This window comes from Cucurbita maxima, unplaced genomic scaffold (genome assembly GCF_002738345.1).
Source record: "Cucurbita maxima cultivar Rimu unplaced genomic scaffold, Cmax_1.0 Cma_Scf00003, whole genome shotgun sequence".
Classification (NCBI taxonomy): domain Eukaryota; kingdom Viridiplantae; phylum Streptophyta; class Magnoliopsida; order Cucurbitales; family Cucurbitaceae; genus Cucurbita; species Cucurbita maxima.
The window spans coordinates 6196889-6212133 of NW_019272019.1; the positions used below are offsets into that span (position 1 = coordinate 6196889).

General features: G+C 38.9%; 3 protein-coding genes and 1 long non-coding RNA gene across 5 annotated transcripts; all 4 read right to left on the bottom strand.

Annotated features, from left to right (window-relative positions):
* Positions 1-1508: 1508 nt before the first annotated feature.
* Positions 1509-2713, bottom strand: LOC111476759 (BRI1 kinase inhibitor 1-like). Its single transcript, XM_023120558.1, has one exon. It carries the CDS (start codon positions 2564-2566, stop codon positions 1679-1681), a length of 888 nt encoding a protein of 295 aa, XP_022976326.1. The 5' UTR covers positions 2567-2713; the 3' UTR covers positions 1509-1678.
* A 1409-nt stretch (positions 2714-4122) lies between these two features.
* LOC111477320 (probable protein phosphatase 2C 12) lies at positions 4123-8959 on the bottom strand. 2 transcript variants are annotated; one of them, XM_023121396.1, is made up of 10 exons: positions 8739-8959; positions 7971-8229; positions 7644-7815; positions 7060-7213; positions 6905-6968; positions 6694-6801; positions 5598-5723; positions 5251-5486; positions 4901-5103; positions 4123-4786 (listed from the first exon to the last, which is right to left on the bottom strand). In XM_023121396.1, the coding sequence occupies exons 2-10, from the start codon at positions 8166-8168 to the stop codon at positions 4761-4763; spliced, it is 1287 nt and encodes a 428-aa protein (XP_022977164.1). In that variant the 5' UTR covers positions 8169-8229; positions 8739-8959; the 3' UTR covers positions 4123-4760. The 2 variants fall into 2 exon arrangements, with proteins under 2 accessions (XP_022977164.1, XP_022977163.1); XM_023121395.1 differs by having other exon boundaries at positions 7971-8258.
* A 1480-nt stretch (positions 8960-10439) lies between these two features.
* Positions 10440-11704, bottom strand: LOC111477324. The gene is made up of 3 exons (XR_002717254.1): positions 11584-11704; positions 11377-11479; positions 10440-10844 (listed from the first exon to the last, which is right to left on the bottom strand). It is a non-coding gene; the product is annotated as an uncharacterized LOC111477324 (long non-coding RNA).
* Positions 11705-11925: 221 nt separating this feature from the next.
* On the bottom strand, positions 11926-14880 carry LOC111477321. The gene is made up of 7 exons (XM_023121398.1): positions 14494-14880; positions 14002-14059; positions 13826-13906; positions 13681-13719; positions 13335-13574; positions 13113-13254; positions 11926-12677 (listed from the first exon to the last, which is right to left on the bottom strand). Exons 1-7 carry the CDS (start codon positions 14670-14672, stop codon positions 12190-12192), a joined length of 1227 nt encoding a protein of 408 aa, XP_022977166.1. The 5' UTR covers positions 14673-14880; the 3' UTR covers positions 11926-12189.
* Between the last annotated feature and the right edge of the window lie 365 nt (positions 14881-15245).

The window sequence follows — 15245 nt, forward strand, 5'->3', positions numbered from 1 at the left end:
CCGTCTAAGCACCACCGAGCTCACTGCAGCTTTCAGGTACATTGGCGCATTTCTTCCGTCCTACAGAGCTCTCCACGCTCTTCTTCACACTGATTCCGATGGAGATGGATTCATCGGCGAGAAGGATTTCGAATTGCTTGTCAATTATGCCGAGAAACGCAAATACACCGTCATTTGAATTTATAGGGATTTCTTTTTGCCCTTACTGTTCGAACTCTGTGTTTCTGTGGTTTAATTTAGGATTTGGTGTGTAATCTGTTGTGTAATGAATGGATCTTTTGAGTTAAAATTATAGTCTTATTATTATTATTTATTTTTTTTGTCGGGCAATCCTCTCTGAAGTATTTTAGAAATACCAAATTAAAATCATACCATTCTAAATAATATCATATCATTATGGGACGTGCGTTCATATAGAAAATTAGTTGATATCAACTGGCATGCGTTGCTTTTTGGTATATAAAATATTTTAAAATATTCTTAAATAAAAAGAAGGTTGTAATATAATTTATTTAATCTCAAGGGAATAAGAATCCATAATCAGAAATTAAAGTTCCCATCAATTAGGGCTTTCAAAGGCAAAGAAATTAAAAAAAGGTCCTTTAATTTTAAATTAATTTAAGTAAAATTTAGAAATTTAGGAAGCAAATACGTGTTTATATAAAAAAAGATTTGCTTACCATTTAAAAATTGGTCACCCATTCTGTTTTTAAAATATCATATTCAATTTTAAGTTGGGCCTAATTGGGCATATTTATATATGGGCCAATCATGAAACGCAGGCCCAAACTCACCCTAATTGGGCATATTTATATATGGGCCAATCATGATTCAATTTTGGAATTTTGGAATTGTAGGAAGCACTATGGTCGTCTCAATTGCTTGGTAATGCCGTCGCACGGGCGGCTGAAAGGGCGCTGCCACCGCCTAGTCGTGCGCACTTGACGCAAATTCAAAAGCTCTTTGTGAGTTTGGATCTCTCCCTTTGGGCACTTTTTTCTGTTTCTGCAATTGATCGCATTTTTCCATGATTGCTGAAAAGAGTGAGAACACTTTTCGTGTGGGACTACGGGTTACTGGGCTGTGATATGATCAGGTGGGGGTTCTTTATATTCTACGAACTTAGCCAATCACGCAGCTATACCTCATCATCATCATCTTCTCTGGACTTTTTTGATGGTTCTGTTGGAGTTCAAAGGGTCATAGTTGATTAGAGCTTTGAGTGGGCTTTTGAATTATTGTATCTCTTTCTATCGTTTTGTTGGACTCACTTGTAAAATTCATTCCATTCTGTCCCCACTCTGACATCTCTGATTCAAGCTCTTTTTCCATTGCCCTTGTGAATTGCTTATGAAGCTTCACTTTAGCTTGTATGTCGATTATAGGACAAGTCTGGATATGGAAATGCCAATTTCTAGTCTCAACTTTAGGAAAATTTTGAATGATTTTTTTTCCCTTCCGTTCTGTTCTTCTACATATAGTGATTCTGAAAGTAAAATAGTAAAAGGTTTGATCCAAGGCGAGGAGGTTATTAGAATTATGTATAACAACAGTTAATCATTGGCCTTTTTACATGAAATACCAACTTCATTTCTCTTAGCTTCAGTTGAAATCATCGACACCTCTGTTAATGGATATTTTACAGGAATCCGAATTTGCAAGCAAAGAAACTTTACTGTTAATAGCAGCTCTTGACAATGGTTTTATCATCTTTAACAATGGAGTTCTTGCAGTGGACAATGGCAGCTTGAATAGCAGACTGCAACTCTTCCATGGTGCTATCACTAAAAGAAGAAGAAGAAGAAGAAGAAGTCATAGAGGGAGTAGCAAAGAGGAGGCCACTATTTGTTGGGGATGTCCTCATGGATGCTGGTGCTGAGAATTCTCCTCGCCTTCCTCTCAATTGTTCTTGCTTGTATCGCGGATTCAAATTACCTGAAAACGAATAGGCTTGGCGACGAATGTGGAAGCTCTCTTTCCTCCATCTGAACAACAACAATGGCCTGACCACTCTTGCATATCGCTTTAGAACTTGAGTGACATCAAACCCCAGCTTCCTTTTGTGCTTTCCTCTATCATTTTTCTCGTTAGTGTCGCACCCTTTTCGCCATTTTGGAAACCCAAGCAATGAGAAAGGCTTGGATTTGGTCCTGCCACCTGGTTCCGTAGGTGCAGTTGGGTGGTGGTTGGGGCTGCTGATGCAGCAGCTTGAGGTGTCTTTGATGGGGTGTTGATGGTCCCAAAAGTGTTTGATAGGGATGGAAGTGGTGGAGGAGCGAGGTGAAGAGGGAAGGTGGGAGAGGAGATGAAGGGGGAGCAAGTGGCCATGGAAGAAGATGTCATCTGCAGGAGACAAGTCAATGGCGAAGGAAGGAGGAGTGGGTTTGGATTTGGGTTTGAAAGAAGAAGAATGGAGAGGGGTTGTGAAGGAGAATTCATGTGAAGGAGAAGAGGAAGCAGAGGGAGAAAGAGGAGGAGATGTTTCTTCAACCTCAAAGCTCTCTGCTTCTTGCTTGCACTCTGCAACTTCCTCCTCTGCTGTCTTCTGCTTCTGATTTGAGTTCATAATTCAGATTCTCTCTCCCAACACTTAGGGTTCTAAGGATAAGGAAGATTCCGGAGCAGTGGAGAGAGAGAGAGAGAGAGAGCGAGAGAGGGATCTTGTCTCTTCACTGCCTGAAGCTGAGAATCCAACAGCCATTAAAGTACCAAGTACTTCGATCTAAGGATCCCTTCACAAATAGCATTTTTTTTTTTCTTTTTTTTTTTCTTTTTCCCTTAATATTCTTATATCTTTCAATAATTTTAATTAGATTATTTGAAATTATGGGTGTAACATCTTTTACCTTTCCAAAGAAAATCAAACAAGACCTCATATAATTTAACTTCAAGTATTAGATGGTGTTTCATTTTTTTTTTCTTTTTGTAATGTAATATTGTAATAAATATTTAAAAAGGAGAGAATCGAAGTCCTGATTGTGCAAGGTATGGGAAAGACACTTTTGGCAGTTAATCAATCCATACATTTCTGCTATCTAATTATTTATAATATTTTTATTTTTTTAGAAATAAAAATAAATGTAATTAGGTGAAGTCTATCAACTGTTACAGGACTTGCTGCATAAACCACATAATTTGTATAGTGGTGGCGACAGTTTTCCATTCATTTCAACCCTCTAATTTATCAATTAATCCTATTTTTCGATTTCATTCAACTTAATGCAAAATAAAGTCTTATAATAAAGTCTTATTCATGGCTTCAAAAAGAAGTGATAGGAGAAAAAGGGGGAAATTTTATAATATGAGGGGGAAAAAGAAGATAAGAATTTCAAGCAGTTTGGTGGAGTGGCAGAGACCCACACACACGTGTGAACGGTGGTCCAATCATATAAAGAAGAAGCAGGGTAGTTACTTTTGAGGTATTTTGAATTAGCTCAGGTCAACAACAAAGTCACTGAGAAAACATGAAAAATGTAGGAGCCATTCATATCCATCTCCTCTATGGGTGTGAGTGACTGGAGAAGATGAGTGGATATGAGAATCTCAAACCACAAAGGAAAGGAAAGGAAAGGAAAGGAAAAGAAAATAAATGCACAGGACTTGTGTAGATGGGTCCTTAGTAGTGACAAAGATTCTAACCTTCCTACAAATCTGTTCTAAGATCAAAATATGCAAATCTCTTATGTTTCTCTCACTTCATCAGATCAATAAAATGACTCGCCTCATAATTGGGGGGGTAGTCAAAGAAAGAAAAAGAAACTTTTATATCTCTCATGTGCTACGCTCTAAAGGAATAAAATCTAAAACACAAAACAATAGAAAGTCCCTATTAGCTAGCTTGCAGTTCACGTGTGGGTTGGCTTCTACTAGCCAAATACAACCAAAACAGTGTCTACTTCTTGCGGTGTGGCTTGTGACCACACTACGCACTAACCTCGGGGCGTCTAGATCTACAGCTTCACTATCCCCACAATAAGTGAAGAAGACGATCAGTGAGAGGGAGGAGAAGTGCACAAAGGCCAGATTCAAGTGTACGCCAAATAAAAACTGGGAGACTTCAATATCTAGATAATAAGAGAACAATTCGTACACAAACTAAAGTAATGGGTATCAAAGGATTTCTTTTTCTTTTCCTCGGAAAATGTGCCAGCCAATATTTTCTATTAATATGGTTCATCATCTTGAACATGTCAGAGAATGTAATAAAATGTATATGAACAAATCGTCTAGACAGCTGTGTTGCAAGGGATTTCCTCCTAACCAACAGTGAGCTAAACATATCTAATTGAATTCCCCTACATATTAAATTACAATGACGAATACGTTCACTCAGTGATATTGTAAGTAGGAAGGACAAGCAGATAATGGAATGAATGGAGAAACTAAATGATTTACCTTCACTCTTCAGTGTCATATACAAGCGACTTTATCAAAAGCTTTCCACCAAGATGTGAGGCAAGCATGTCAATCATAAACCGATGTCAGAAAACAGTATCCAAAAGCAATCAACTCTAACTGGCATCTCCTGCCTTGAAGAGTAGTAACACAATAGAGAGCTATATTTCCCAATGGAATTGCCGTGGAATCCAAAAAATGATCCAAATTCTCAAAGGAAGCAATGAGCATTGTGGAAAACCTCAGAAAGGGGTCCATTTCCGAGATGAAGGTCAATTCTGAATAATTTCTAAGTCTGGGTCAATTCCAAGATCACAATCAACTCTGCTCAGTGCACCCACAATGAAGTGTAACTGAAGAGTAGGCTAGTCACTTCCGCTGCTGTGTCTTTCTGTGCAGAGACATAAGAATAACTTTTAACCAATTTAGGGATAAATCTGTACAAAACTAATTTGAAATGATAAACACGCATAATCAATCACACACAAACACAGGATCCACAGACCTCCAGAAGGTCTTTTCCCTTCCATGGCTTCTTTCTTCTCTTGGCAACTTAAGCATAGAAAAGGTCCATCCCAAGCACGCAATTTTCCTCTGCTAGATGAGCCGGCATATATGGAGACACCCTCCCGAGGTTGGATCTCAACTTGGCATACTGCACATACAAACAGCTTAAACATGTTGCAGATAGGATACTTCGCCTCTAACCTGCATTTCAGAAGCTGAAGTCAGGATAGTATTGATGATAAGACGCTAATAATTCCTCAACATTACTAGTAAAAATTGTCCATCTGAATCGATCATCAAAATGTTGGTAAAATTTATTCAACTTCTCTGCTCTCAAAAAGCACAAACCTTTCTGACAGCATAGCCGATCCTTCCTCAAATAATTCCTCAACAACATCCGGCTCATTATATTCCTTATCAAGATGAGAAGATGATTCAGAAGTCTTTTTGCGGAACATTGATTTAAACATTCTTTTTCCCTGCTTCTTCGTTGGCGGCAAAGCAGTAGATGGTTTCTCCCTTGGTAATATGTCAATCACAATGCATGTAGTATCATCGCGAAGTCCCTTTGACTGTACTGCTTCCTGTAAAGAAAGATGGTCAATCAGGTGAAAAGCATCATACACTATAATAAAGAAAGTTATTATAACAGTATCAAACAAGGACTAAAGGAATCAATTTGTAACCATCCATACTTTAACAATCTGTGCAGCAGCAGTTTCTACCGGCATCCCCCGACAGCAATCGTAGGCAGTTTCAGCTGATAAAGCATCCCAAACACCATCACTTGAAATAATAACCCTACCACCAGTAGAAGATAGCTGCAAGATTAAATTAGAGCATGAATTTACGTGACAAAAGAATGGCATTCCAGACAAGATCAATTAAATATCAAATACAAAAACCCAGCAGCTGATGCCCTGACAAGATCTTATACACCAAGAGGCAATGAACTGAAAAATGTAAATATTTTACTGATAGCTAAAAATAAGAGCAGCAGTTCAAGAGGCTGGCCTGTACTCCATTAAATATTCTCTTACCCACCAAAAGACAAACGTATACATTTAGCATCTCTCTTTCGCCCCTCCTATTTATTAACTCTCTCTACCCTTCGATAGTTACAGTGTCCACTTAGTCATTTAAACACACCTGAGTTACTAGCAAGACTAATAGTACATTCTCATTTCTAACCAACTCTAAACCACCTCAGATGAGTTGCATGTGTTTCCTCTGACATCTCCTGCTACATGTGAACATGATTGGCAAATTATCATCATCTCACTTATATCAATTCATCTTCAATTCAATTGGACCACACATGATATAGCTCAAAGATAATGTTGCCATTGCTGTCTAACATAGTAATTTAATATTTGACAAAGATCAGTGCAACAGTATAATATTTTCCATAATTGCCTATGAAACCAACAATCCAGTAAAATAAAGCTCCAGTCTTTTACTCATATAAGGATATCATAACGTTTTTCTGCTATGGATGTCGAAGGATGTTGAAGATCCAAAACAAGGTTCACATGCAGATCACATGCCAAAACATGGGGAAAGAAAAAATAATAATAAATTAATGAGTCACCAACTGTGCACAAGCATCTGTCAACCAAAAGCAATTATAGAAAAACTCTGAAAAAGTGTTTCAAAGGGCAACAGCCTTATGCTAAATTTTGAGAGAAAACCTATTACATAGAAAAAGGGTTATTTTGTAGCAAGCAAGGATAGGTATAAATTTTAAATATATAACACGTAGAAAGATAGCTTCATCAGATAGAAACCTACCTTAACTTGCTTCACGTAGGGTACAGGCACTATAAACTCGCCAATATCCATATCACCAATTGATCGTGATAGACACAAGCCACCTGGCCAGCATCTCAATGGACCAATCTAAGATAAACAAAGAACACGCAAGCATCTAAAAGTCAGCCTTGGAACTCAAAAGTTGAAAAAGTAAGACTAGCTTATAAAAGTCTGAGTCAAATAACCGGACCTCTGCACCACCACCGGTATTCAGCCGGCCCACCTCACCGCCACTAGCAATTATACGTTCTCTCCTATTCAAAAGCATTCAAGAATCTTAAGCACAATACTAATAGTTAAAGTGGATGGCACTAAGTCACGTTGCATTGATAAATAATAACATACTCTTCTTCGTTGCATTCTAGCCTATGATCTGCTGATAAGTAGAAGATGTCACCTTCAGCTGATTCTAACGTGCAACGGGAATCCCCAACAGAAGCAACAGTGAGAACCCATCCCTCAATGATCATGAAGGTGACGGTGGTTCCTGATGTTTGTGCTGGAATAACAACAAATAGCAATGCATCAATATCATAAGTTTTTTAAAATGTCCATACCAGAATTGCAGCTTCTGGGCGGGGAACTTATAAGAGTAGTAGTAAGAAAAAGGCTGCAAACGTGCAGCCCATAAACTTATGATGATCAAGCAGAATGGGTTATGTCAAATACTTTCACGACTAATTCTGGGCAAACCAAAATCATAAAAATATATATCTTTTTTTTCTTTTCTCCTCCACATAAAGTTGCCAATTTGCAATCACGGGTGCACCATAATGGTACATATAAGTTTCCACAAACCTTTCATCATACAAAATAAAATGAACTCCAATCCACAATCTTCCCTTCCTAAGGTGAGTGAATGTGGATTACCCCAAGAGGAGGTAACCAAGAACGACTAAGATAATTTGGTTATATGGAGATAGTCTCACCTTTCTCTTGGAAATCTTTGTCCGTCTTCACAAAACCTGCAACCAAGGCCCTTGGCAATGCTGCAACCCATTCGTCTCTGTTGAGATCTGATGGAATAGCAGCTAAAACATTGTTCAACAAATTTTCCTTAGTATAAATAGCAGCGGCAGATCCATTATGTCCATCAAAAAGCTGCAAACATAAGAATTTAACATTTTAGTTAGAAGTCCAATAAAATGCAGCAGAATTTCGCGCTCTTGGGGGGGAAGATTATATACAGCGTAGCTGTTAAAAGTAAACATCTGATCGAATAGAGTACAACTTTTTCCAGCAGATAAAGAACCTACCCCAAAAACCGAATACGTAGAGACTCCATCCCCGACCACTCTCTCGCATTCCGACTTCAGTAATGTAAAATCCTCCCCTTTCTTACTCTGACTCGCCTGACCATGTACGATTTCCGGTCTCTCAATCTTCTCAATCGCCAATTCACGCTTCAGGAGCACGGACAGCGGGACTGTATGATGTTCACTCCTCGTGGACATTGTGTTTCGCGTCCTCCAAATTGCAAAACAGCCTTCCGAAGAAAATATGCAACTCCCAAGTCTAAATCGTCATATTTAATCGAACAAATTCTGTAAAATAGATCATCAAAAACCGCAAGAACCAAACACTTTACATGCACATACACCAATATTGTAGAGATAAAAGCCAAAAACGAAATTTGTACAAGAAGTTACACATCCAATCATACGCTTCAATGACGCAAATTACCATCATTCCTGCATACCTTATAAGATCTCCAAGGGGAAGAAAAAAAAAAATCCGCAAAAATAAGATTTGAAAAAAATATTAATAAAAATAACAACATTTCACGTTCCAATCCAATAACAATTTACCCCCGAATTCACCTTCGGAAACAACTTAAGCCTCTTATTAATTGATCTGGAACAAATTGTTCTGAAGGAAAACGCAACGACAACAGAAATAGATTCGATGCAGATCACCGGGAATAAAACGACCATCATACCCTACTAGCATTCCAAAATCCTCGAAAGGGAAAACGCAAAGAAGAAACCGAAACACGAAAAAGGACAAATAGAAAGAGCATTTACAGGCAAGAGGAGACGAAAACTCAGGCGATTGATTGATGACAACTACACCAAAATTGGGAACAACTCCATCAATTGAATTGACTTCATCGATCGAGAAACGCGGATCCCGGCACCCTGCAAAAATTCCATTGCTCTTTCGCGCGCGCAAGAGAGAGAGAGAGAGAGAGAGAGATGAAATAGGGAAAAATTAAAAAAAGCGTAAATGAGGGAGTTTTGTGGGTGTCCTTTGTGCGTGTGTTTTAGAGGTGACATGGCAAATAAAAAAAACAAATATAAATAAATAATCCAAAAATAAATAGAAATGCCCTCGTCAATTTGGCGCCCCGAGCCGGTTATAAGCCGACATAGCTGTCTTTGGCGCTTGCGGCGCCTTGAAAACCGTTGATTCAGCATTTTCCCCTCCATTGACTTATTGACTAAAATATTATTAAACAAAATAAAATAACATGCCGGTCACGTTTCCGGTCTGGGCCTGCTCTTCTTGGGCCCACCATTCTAATGGGCCCTACTACATCTTTTTCCACATTGGATCCGGTCCACTTCCACCCCCTCCAGTTCTTTTTTGCCACGTGTCACCTTATGCTTCTAACTTGTTCACATGATAAACTTAAATTTAAATTTATTTGAATAAAATGATGTAAAAGGGAAGAGCAAAATGGAGCCTCGGGGGCACCGCCGTTGGATGGGGCGAAGTTGTTAAGAAATAGAAGAATCCAACGGGGGAGAAGAAGAGGCCCACATCGTACGTAGGTCGTAAGCGTCAGGTGTAGGGCGCGAAATTAGCGGCGCCGTTAATTGGAAGTTAATTGAGAAACAAACAAAAACCGCGTGAAGAAAGTGAAGCATCTAACGCCAAGTCAAACAAACTTTGTTTTATTATTTTATTTAATGCTCCAAGCTTCCAGCTTCCAGCTTCCAGCTTCCAGCTTCCAGCTTCCAGCTTCCAGATGGGATTCGGCTTTGCTGTTGTTCCTGTGTTGGACCACTGCACGACAACGTCTTGTTTTAAATAAATACATTACTATTATTATTATTATTATTATTTTTTATTATTCCATTTCATTTCCCACAGCTGTTAACAACCCAACTCCTTCCAAACACCCTTATTTCTTCCCCTTTTTCTTGTCTATCCCCTTAATTCAACCAAACCCCTCTACTGCTCCACACTAATATCTACGCAATATCTCTTCCCTACCTTCTGCTACCTATGAAACTTCCTCGCACCTCACCCCCTCTTCTCATCCGACAAATAACTAAATGTACTAATCAATTCATCGAGTCGGTCAGTCGGTATTGTATTAACGGAATTTAAAGCTAGGATGAAGATTTAAACTTCTGACCTCTAATCGAGAGCATATGTCTTTATCTTCAAAATAGGCTATATTGTGTTCGATCTCTTTCATCTCTGCCTCGCTCGTTGTTATCTAGGTTGAAGAAAGATTTAGAACCTTGTAGAGAATGGAGAGGGGCCAAGCATCTTCCTCTCAAGAGTGCTTCTTGAGGCTCCACTCTCCCCCATAAAGCCCCGTTAGCCTGGGCGAAGATGGGGATAAAAAATAAGGATTGAAGTTCCCTTCCTTGACCCGGTTAGGAACCGGATAGGGGGTTAGCTTTGTAAATGTGTAGAGCCAAGTGTAGTGTAGTAGTAAGCACTTTTAAGTCAAGTATTGACAATTAAATACTACTTTGGTCCACGTATTGGTTGATTAAGGCTCTATGATTGATGCAAAAGCTCAAACTATTTGATGGATGTTCATGTTGGGTACAGGAGATATGCAAGCAATTTCCATAAATCTCATGCAAAGTAACAAACATATAGGACCATGACGTACCGGGGGGCTGGATGTGAGGAAGCTTCTTGGTGATTCAGAAACCCAACCTCATGTTTCAATCAACCACCACATCCTTGTCCACCTGCCACCAGAACCTAAGCTTTTAGGCTATGATCCAACAAATCTCGAAATTGGTTTTTTTGTACCAGTAATGCCTGCAGCTGTGTCCAAAACGTCCACAAATGATGTATTTACCCTACTCGACCTCTCTGCAAGGCTGCAATATGCACTACTACCACGTCATTGACATGGCTTAAAGAATGCCTATCGTTTCCTGGGCCAAAATGTAATGGGGTAATTGCTAAATTTTGTTAAGAAGATAAAAAATATTTTTAACAAAATTTAAATTGCATGACTTCTGCAAATACTCAAATGATTAGTAGGACAAGAGACAAGTATGGATAGAAACAGGAAGAAGAATCTGCTCAAAGAGAAAGGGAAAGAACAGCCAAAAAGGGAGGATTTATTTTACTTTTTTTATTCGCTTTTGACTATGCAACAAAATTAGCTGAAGTTTCAAAAGTGAGCTTAAAAGTATGTTTCACAGCTATAAAGATCATGTCAAACTCACTCTAAGGAATAAACGTAATCAAAGTAGGCTGCTCACTGGTCATTGGTAAATCCATTTGAGCAGCCTTACTTCAGTGATTTCACTGCAGATTTCCAGTGTAAACAACAACAAAGTTATTCCACCGAATTCAAAATGGACATATGAATTCAAAATGAGTGTTATTCCACTGAATGATCTTTGATCTTTTGTTGGTTAAGCTAGTAATCATTGACTTGAGCCTTCCAACTGAATTTACCATGCGGGCAATAACATTTCCGGCAGTATCGGAATGCCCTCAGATGCAGCTTGCAATGCAATCTTGTCAGCAATGGCCTTCGAAATAACTTCTCATGATGGACCTGTCATCACAGCCGCGTTCAGAGAACTTTGAAAACATCGATGAAGATCAACAGCATTTGTCCATGGATCACAAAAGGAAGGAACAAGAATAAGCTAATAGTACCTGTTTCTCATCAGCAACATATCCATCGGTCGAGCCAGGCACAAAGAAGGACAACGTATAAAGAACCTGAGATGCAAGACTCGGCCTAAAGACGCTCCAGTTACAGGAACCTTCATACTTTCAACGAAGGCAAAGCGACTGAAGTAGCCAAAGCTGGAAATGCCTTGCAGTGCTCAAATCATATATAGGTATTAACAACATAATCAATTCTCTAAAGAAAATTAGACATTACTGTGAAACGTGGAGGAAGAGAACTTGTAGTAATTAGCAATCTTCAGCTAAGTGCTCAAAGTTGCAAGTTTTAGAAACTCTGTTCTTAATACTACTTTTTATAGAAGTCACTACTAATAATATCCACCATTTTATTTAAAGCTTTTTAAATGGCAGTTTCTGTGAACCTTTTATTAATTTGAAGGGCTCACATCACAAACTACGTCTTTTCCTCATTGGTTTACAACTTTGCAGGGGGGCTCTACTTTACATTTACATTGTTGCTTGCTCCAAAGTTGCCCAAGAGCCGAAGTTGGCGGGGGCCATGTTCTGAAGCAAGACGTGCAATTGATGGCAACAAATGAGTATCGGGTCTGATTTTCACACGATGAATGGCTATAGTCTCGAGCGGCGCATCAATTTGATGGGATTGAAGGAGGTACGTCGTCTTGTTTGTGCACGCAAGACGTTGTTTGAAGAACTTGAAGATCCGATATCCCAATCCTCGACATTCTTTGGAACACAAACATCATAAACGATTTGACCGAGAACTCCATGAGGAATGGTAGTCAGCGAATTAGGTAGCTGCAATACTCCTTCCATGTGTTTGTCATGCATGGATCCAATGCCCCTGTAGTCAAAGACATCCACGATGCTGGAGAAGTAAAGGTGGTCGCTAGGAGCAAGAGCAGGCTCCTGAAAACTACTCGATGAAGATGCAGCTTTTCTAACGTCAGGTGTTGTTTTGTAAGAGTTACCATTCATTTTATCTATTGCAGTTACTTCTTCATCAGGTCTAGTTCTTTGACAGTAAACTCCAGCGGCTTTACTTAGCAACTCTGTGACAGCAGCTCTATATTCAATGGGAAAATGCAGATAATGCCCTGCAATATGCAATCAGAAAACAAGACTTCAAAGCCTGTACAATTCACAGAGTGGTCGTTTGAAGAACTCCAATCACATGGTAAAAGACATAATTGTTGGCTAACAAAAGATAGAAATGTTGCTGCAAACTACTTGTGAACTTTGACAACATATGTGGCTCCGGCTCCGGTTGGGAATGTGCAAGAGAAAACGAAATAATACAATAGTATATCGCTATATTCTATGACACAGGCTGTACGGCCCAAGCCCACCATTAGCATATATTGTTCTGTTTGAGCTTTCAATATTTTTAAAACACTTCTCCTAGGGAGAGGTTTCCACACTCTTATAAAGAATGCTTCATTATCCTCCCCAACCGACGTGGGATATCACACAGACTCCCATAGAGAAGAGTAATGTCCATACATACAAAATTCAAAAGCTTAGGAACATACCAACATGTGGGGAGCCATTCCATTTGATTAATTTAACATCGCCCCCAAGATCTTCAAGTCGTTGAGCAAAATTGAAGACGGTCTGATAGGGAGCAAGATCATCCTCTTCCGAGCACAAAATAAGATAAGGAACTTTCATACTCTGCATTAGAACAGTGTTAGGTGAATTCAAATCTTGTAGACTTGAGTTGAATTGGGACAAGTAAATGTTAAATTGCTTACAACTGAGGCATAAAGAGTTTGCCAATATTCTGCACGGTGTGATTCAAATCTGTTGAGGAAAAGCGCATCAAGACCAGAAGCAATGTTGTGCGCTAACCATGAAACTATTCTCGGTGGCTGAGATGCTTTCAGCACAGTTGGATGAAGCAAAAATCGAGTTCCCAAGTCACTGGTAAAATCAACTGGACTAGAATCATAAATATAGCCAGAAATACAGTCCCTGACCAGTTCATAACCATCCTACAGCCAGAGTATACAATAAACAGATTGAATAAATTCAGGTAAGACCATATGGGTTCCTCAGATATCTTTGAATAAAGATTGAACAGAAAAGAGTAACGTTTACTGAACAATGTTGCTGCGGTTCATGGTATCCCTCAATTATCTGCCATGGCATGAAGAGCAAATGTGAGAGAAAATCTGATTGTCCTCAAAAGGATGCCCCTATGTGGTTTGAGCAAACCATGATAGAAAAGTATGAGAAAGCTCACCTGGAGAAGCTTATACATGCATGCTTTAGGCCCACCAGAAAATGATGCAAACACTATGGGGCATCTCTTTATCTTTAGCTCCTGAAAGTAAATTCCAGCAGTTACTAAAGCATTTAGGTAGCTTAGACTTGAACAATTATTTCAATTTTGCACTTCAAAATTACTTTAGTACTAACCTCGACTAGTACTTTAAGAATGTCCAATGCCAGAGATGCAGCCTTATCGGGGAAGAACCTGCTCCAAATGTCCATCAAAAACATCAAAATTAGACGTGTTTGCCAGCCAAATGTCTTAGCCAGGGAAAAGAAATCAGAGGCCGGATTAAAACCCCCGATTTCAAAACTTTAATAAACAAACTACAAGCCTCCCAGCGTTAATTCAACTGCAATATGAATGTAGGCATTATTTTCTTCAAATTTTCAGCCAACAAAGAAAGTAAATACAATATCCTATGTCCCAATGGGCCTAGGTTGCCTATATCGCTAAGCGTACTCGTTAAATGAACACAACTACAGATACAGATGGAATTTGAAGACTGGCCGCTAGAAATCTGGAGCGAACAAAGGTGGTATTTAGTAAGCTCATAGATTCAGCAACAATATCAAAATCGGATTTCCAGTGACAATCAAAGCGGGAAAAAGACAAGTAAATTGGGAAGTTGAACTCACATATTGAGGAATTCAGAATGGCAAACAAGTGAATTCCAACCCAGGGAGGAATACATATCCACATATCTTTTCAAGTGCCTCTCCTGACTAGACATCCATGCGAACGCCATTACAATCCCTTCGACCTTCCCGACTCGCTCTCTTCTTCCCCAGTAATACCTTCTCCCAAAACCCCACATCTTTCTCCTCCTCTTCTCTCCTCTCCGAATTCCAAAATCCAGTAAATCTTGCAGCTCTGGATAATAAAGAACTTCCACTCAGTTTGTCCTTGTCTTCAAGCTTTCTTCATGAAAAATATCGGGAGGATGAAGACGATTCTGATGGGAAATGGAGAACTTACCGACCAAATAAAGAAGAAGAACCGCAACGCAATTGTCCAGAATTGCAATGGCAAGTGCTCGTTTTTTTGTTAATTTTTTTTTATTATTATTATTGAAATGAAACTTTTGACAATAAATTTCAACTGGTTGTGGCCCCACTATGCTGCCTTTCGCCGAAGAAACCTTGCCACGTCATCTCCACAATTACAATTTCTGCCATCCGCATGGAAATATTTGCAGTAACATAAAGTTATTCCTAGTAACTCGCTTATTTGCTACTCCACGTAATATTTTTGTTTCATTCAATAATAAAGTTCATCAATTTTATGTCTAATTGGTGTTTAAAATTTTAATTTGTTTAATTAATTCTGAATCCTATAAGAATTCTGACATTCGTTCAAACATTCGGAATCCCCCATGTATTAATTCACA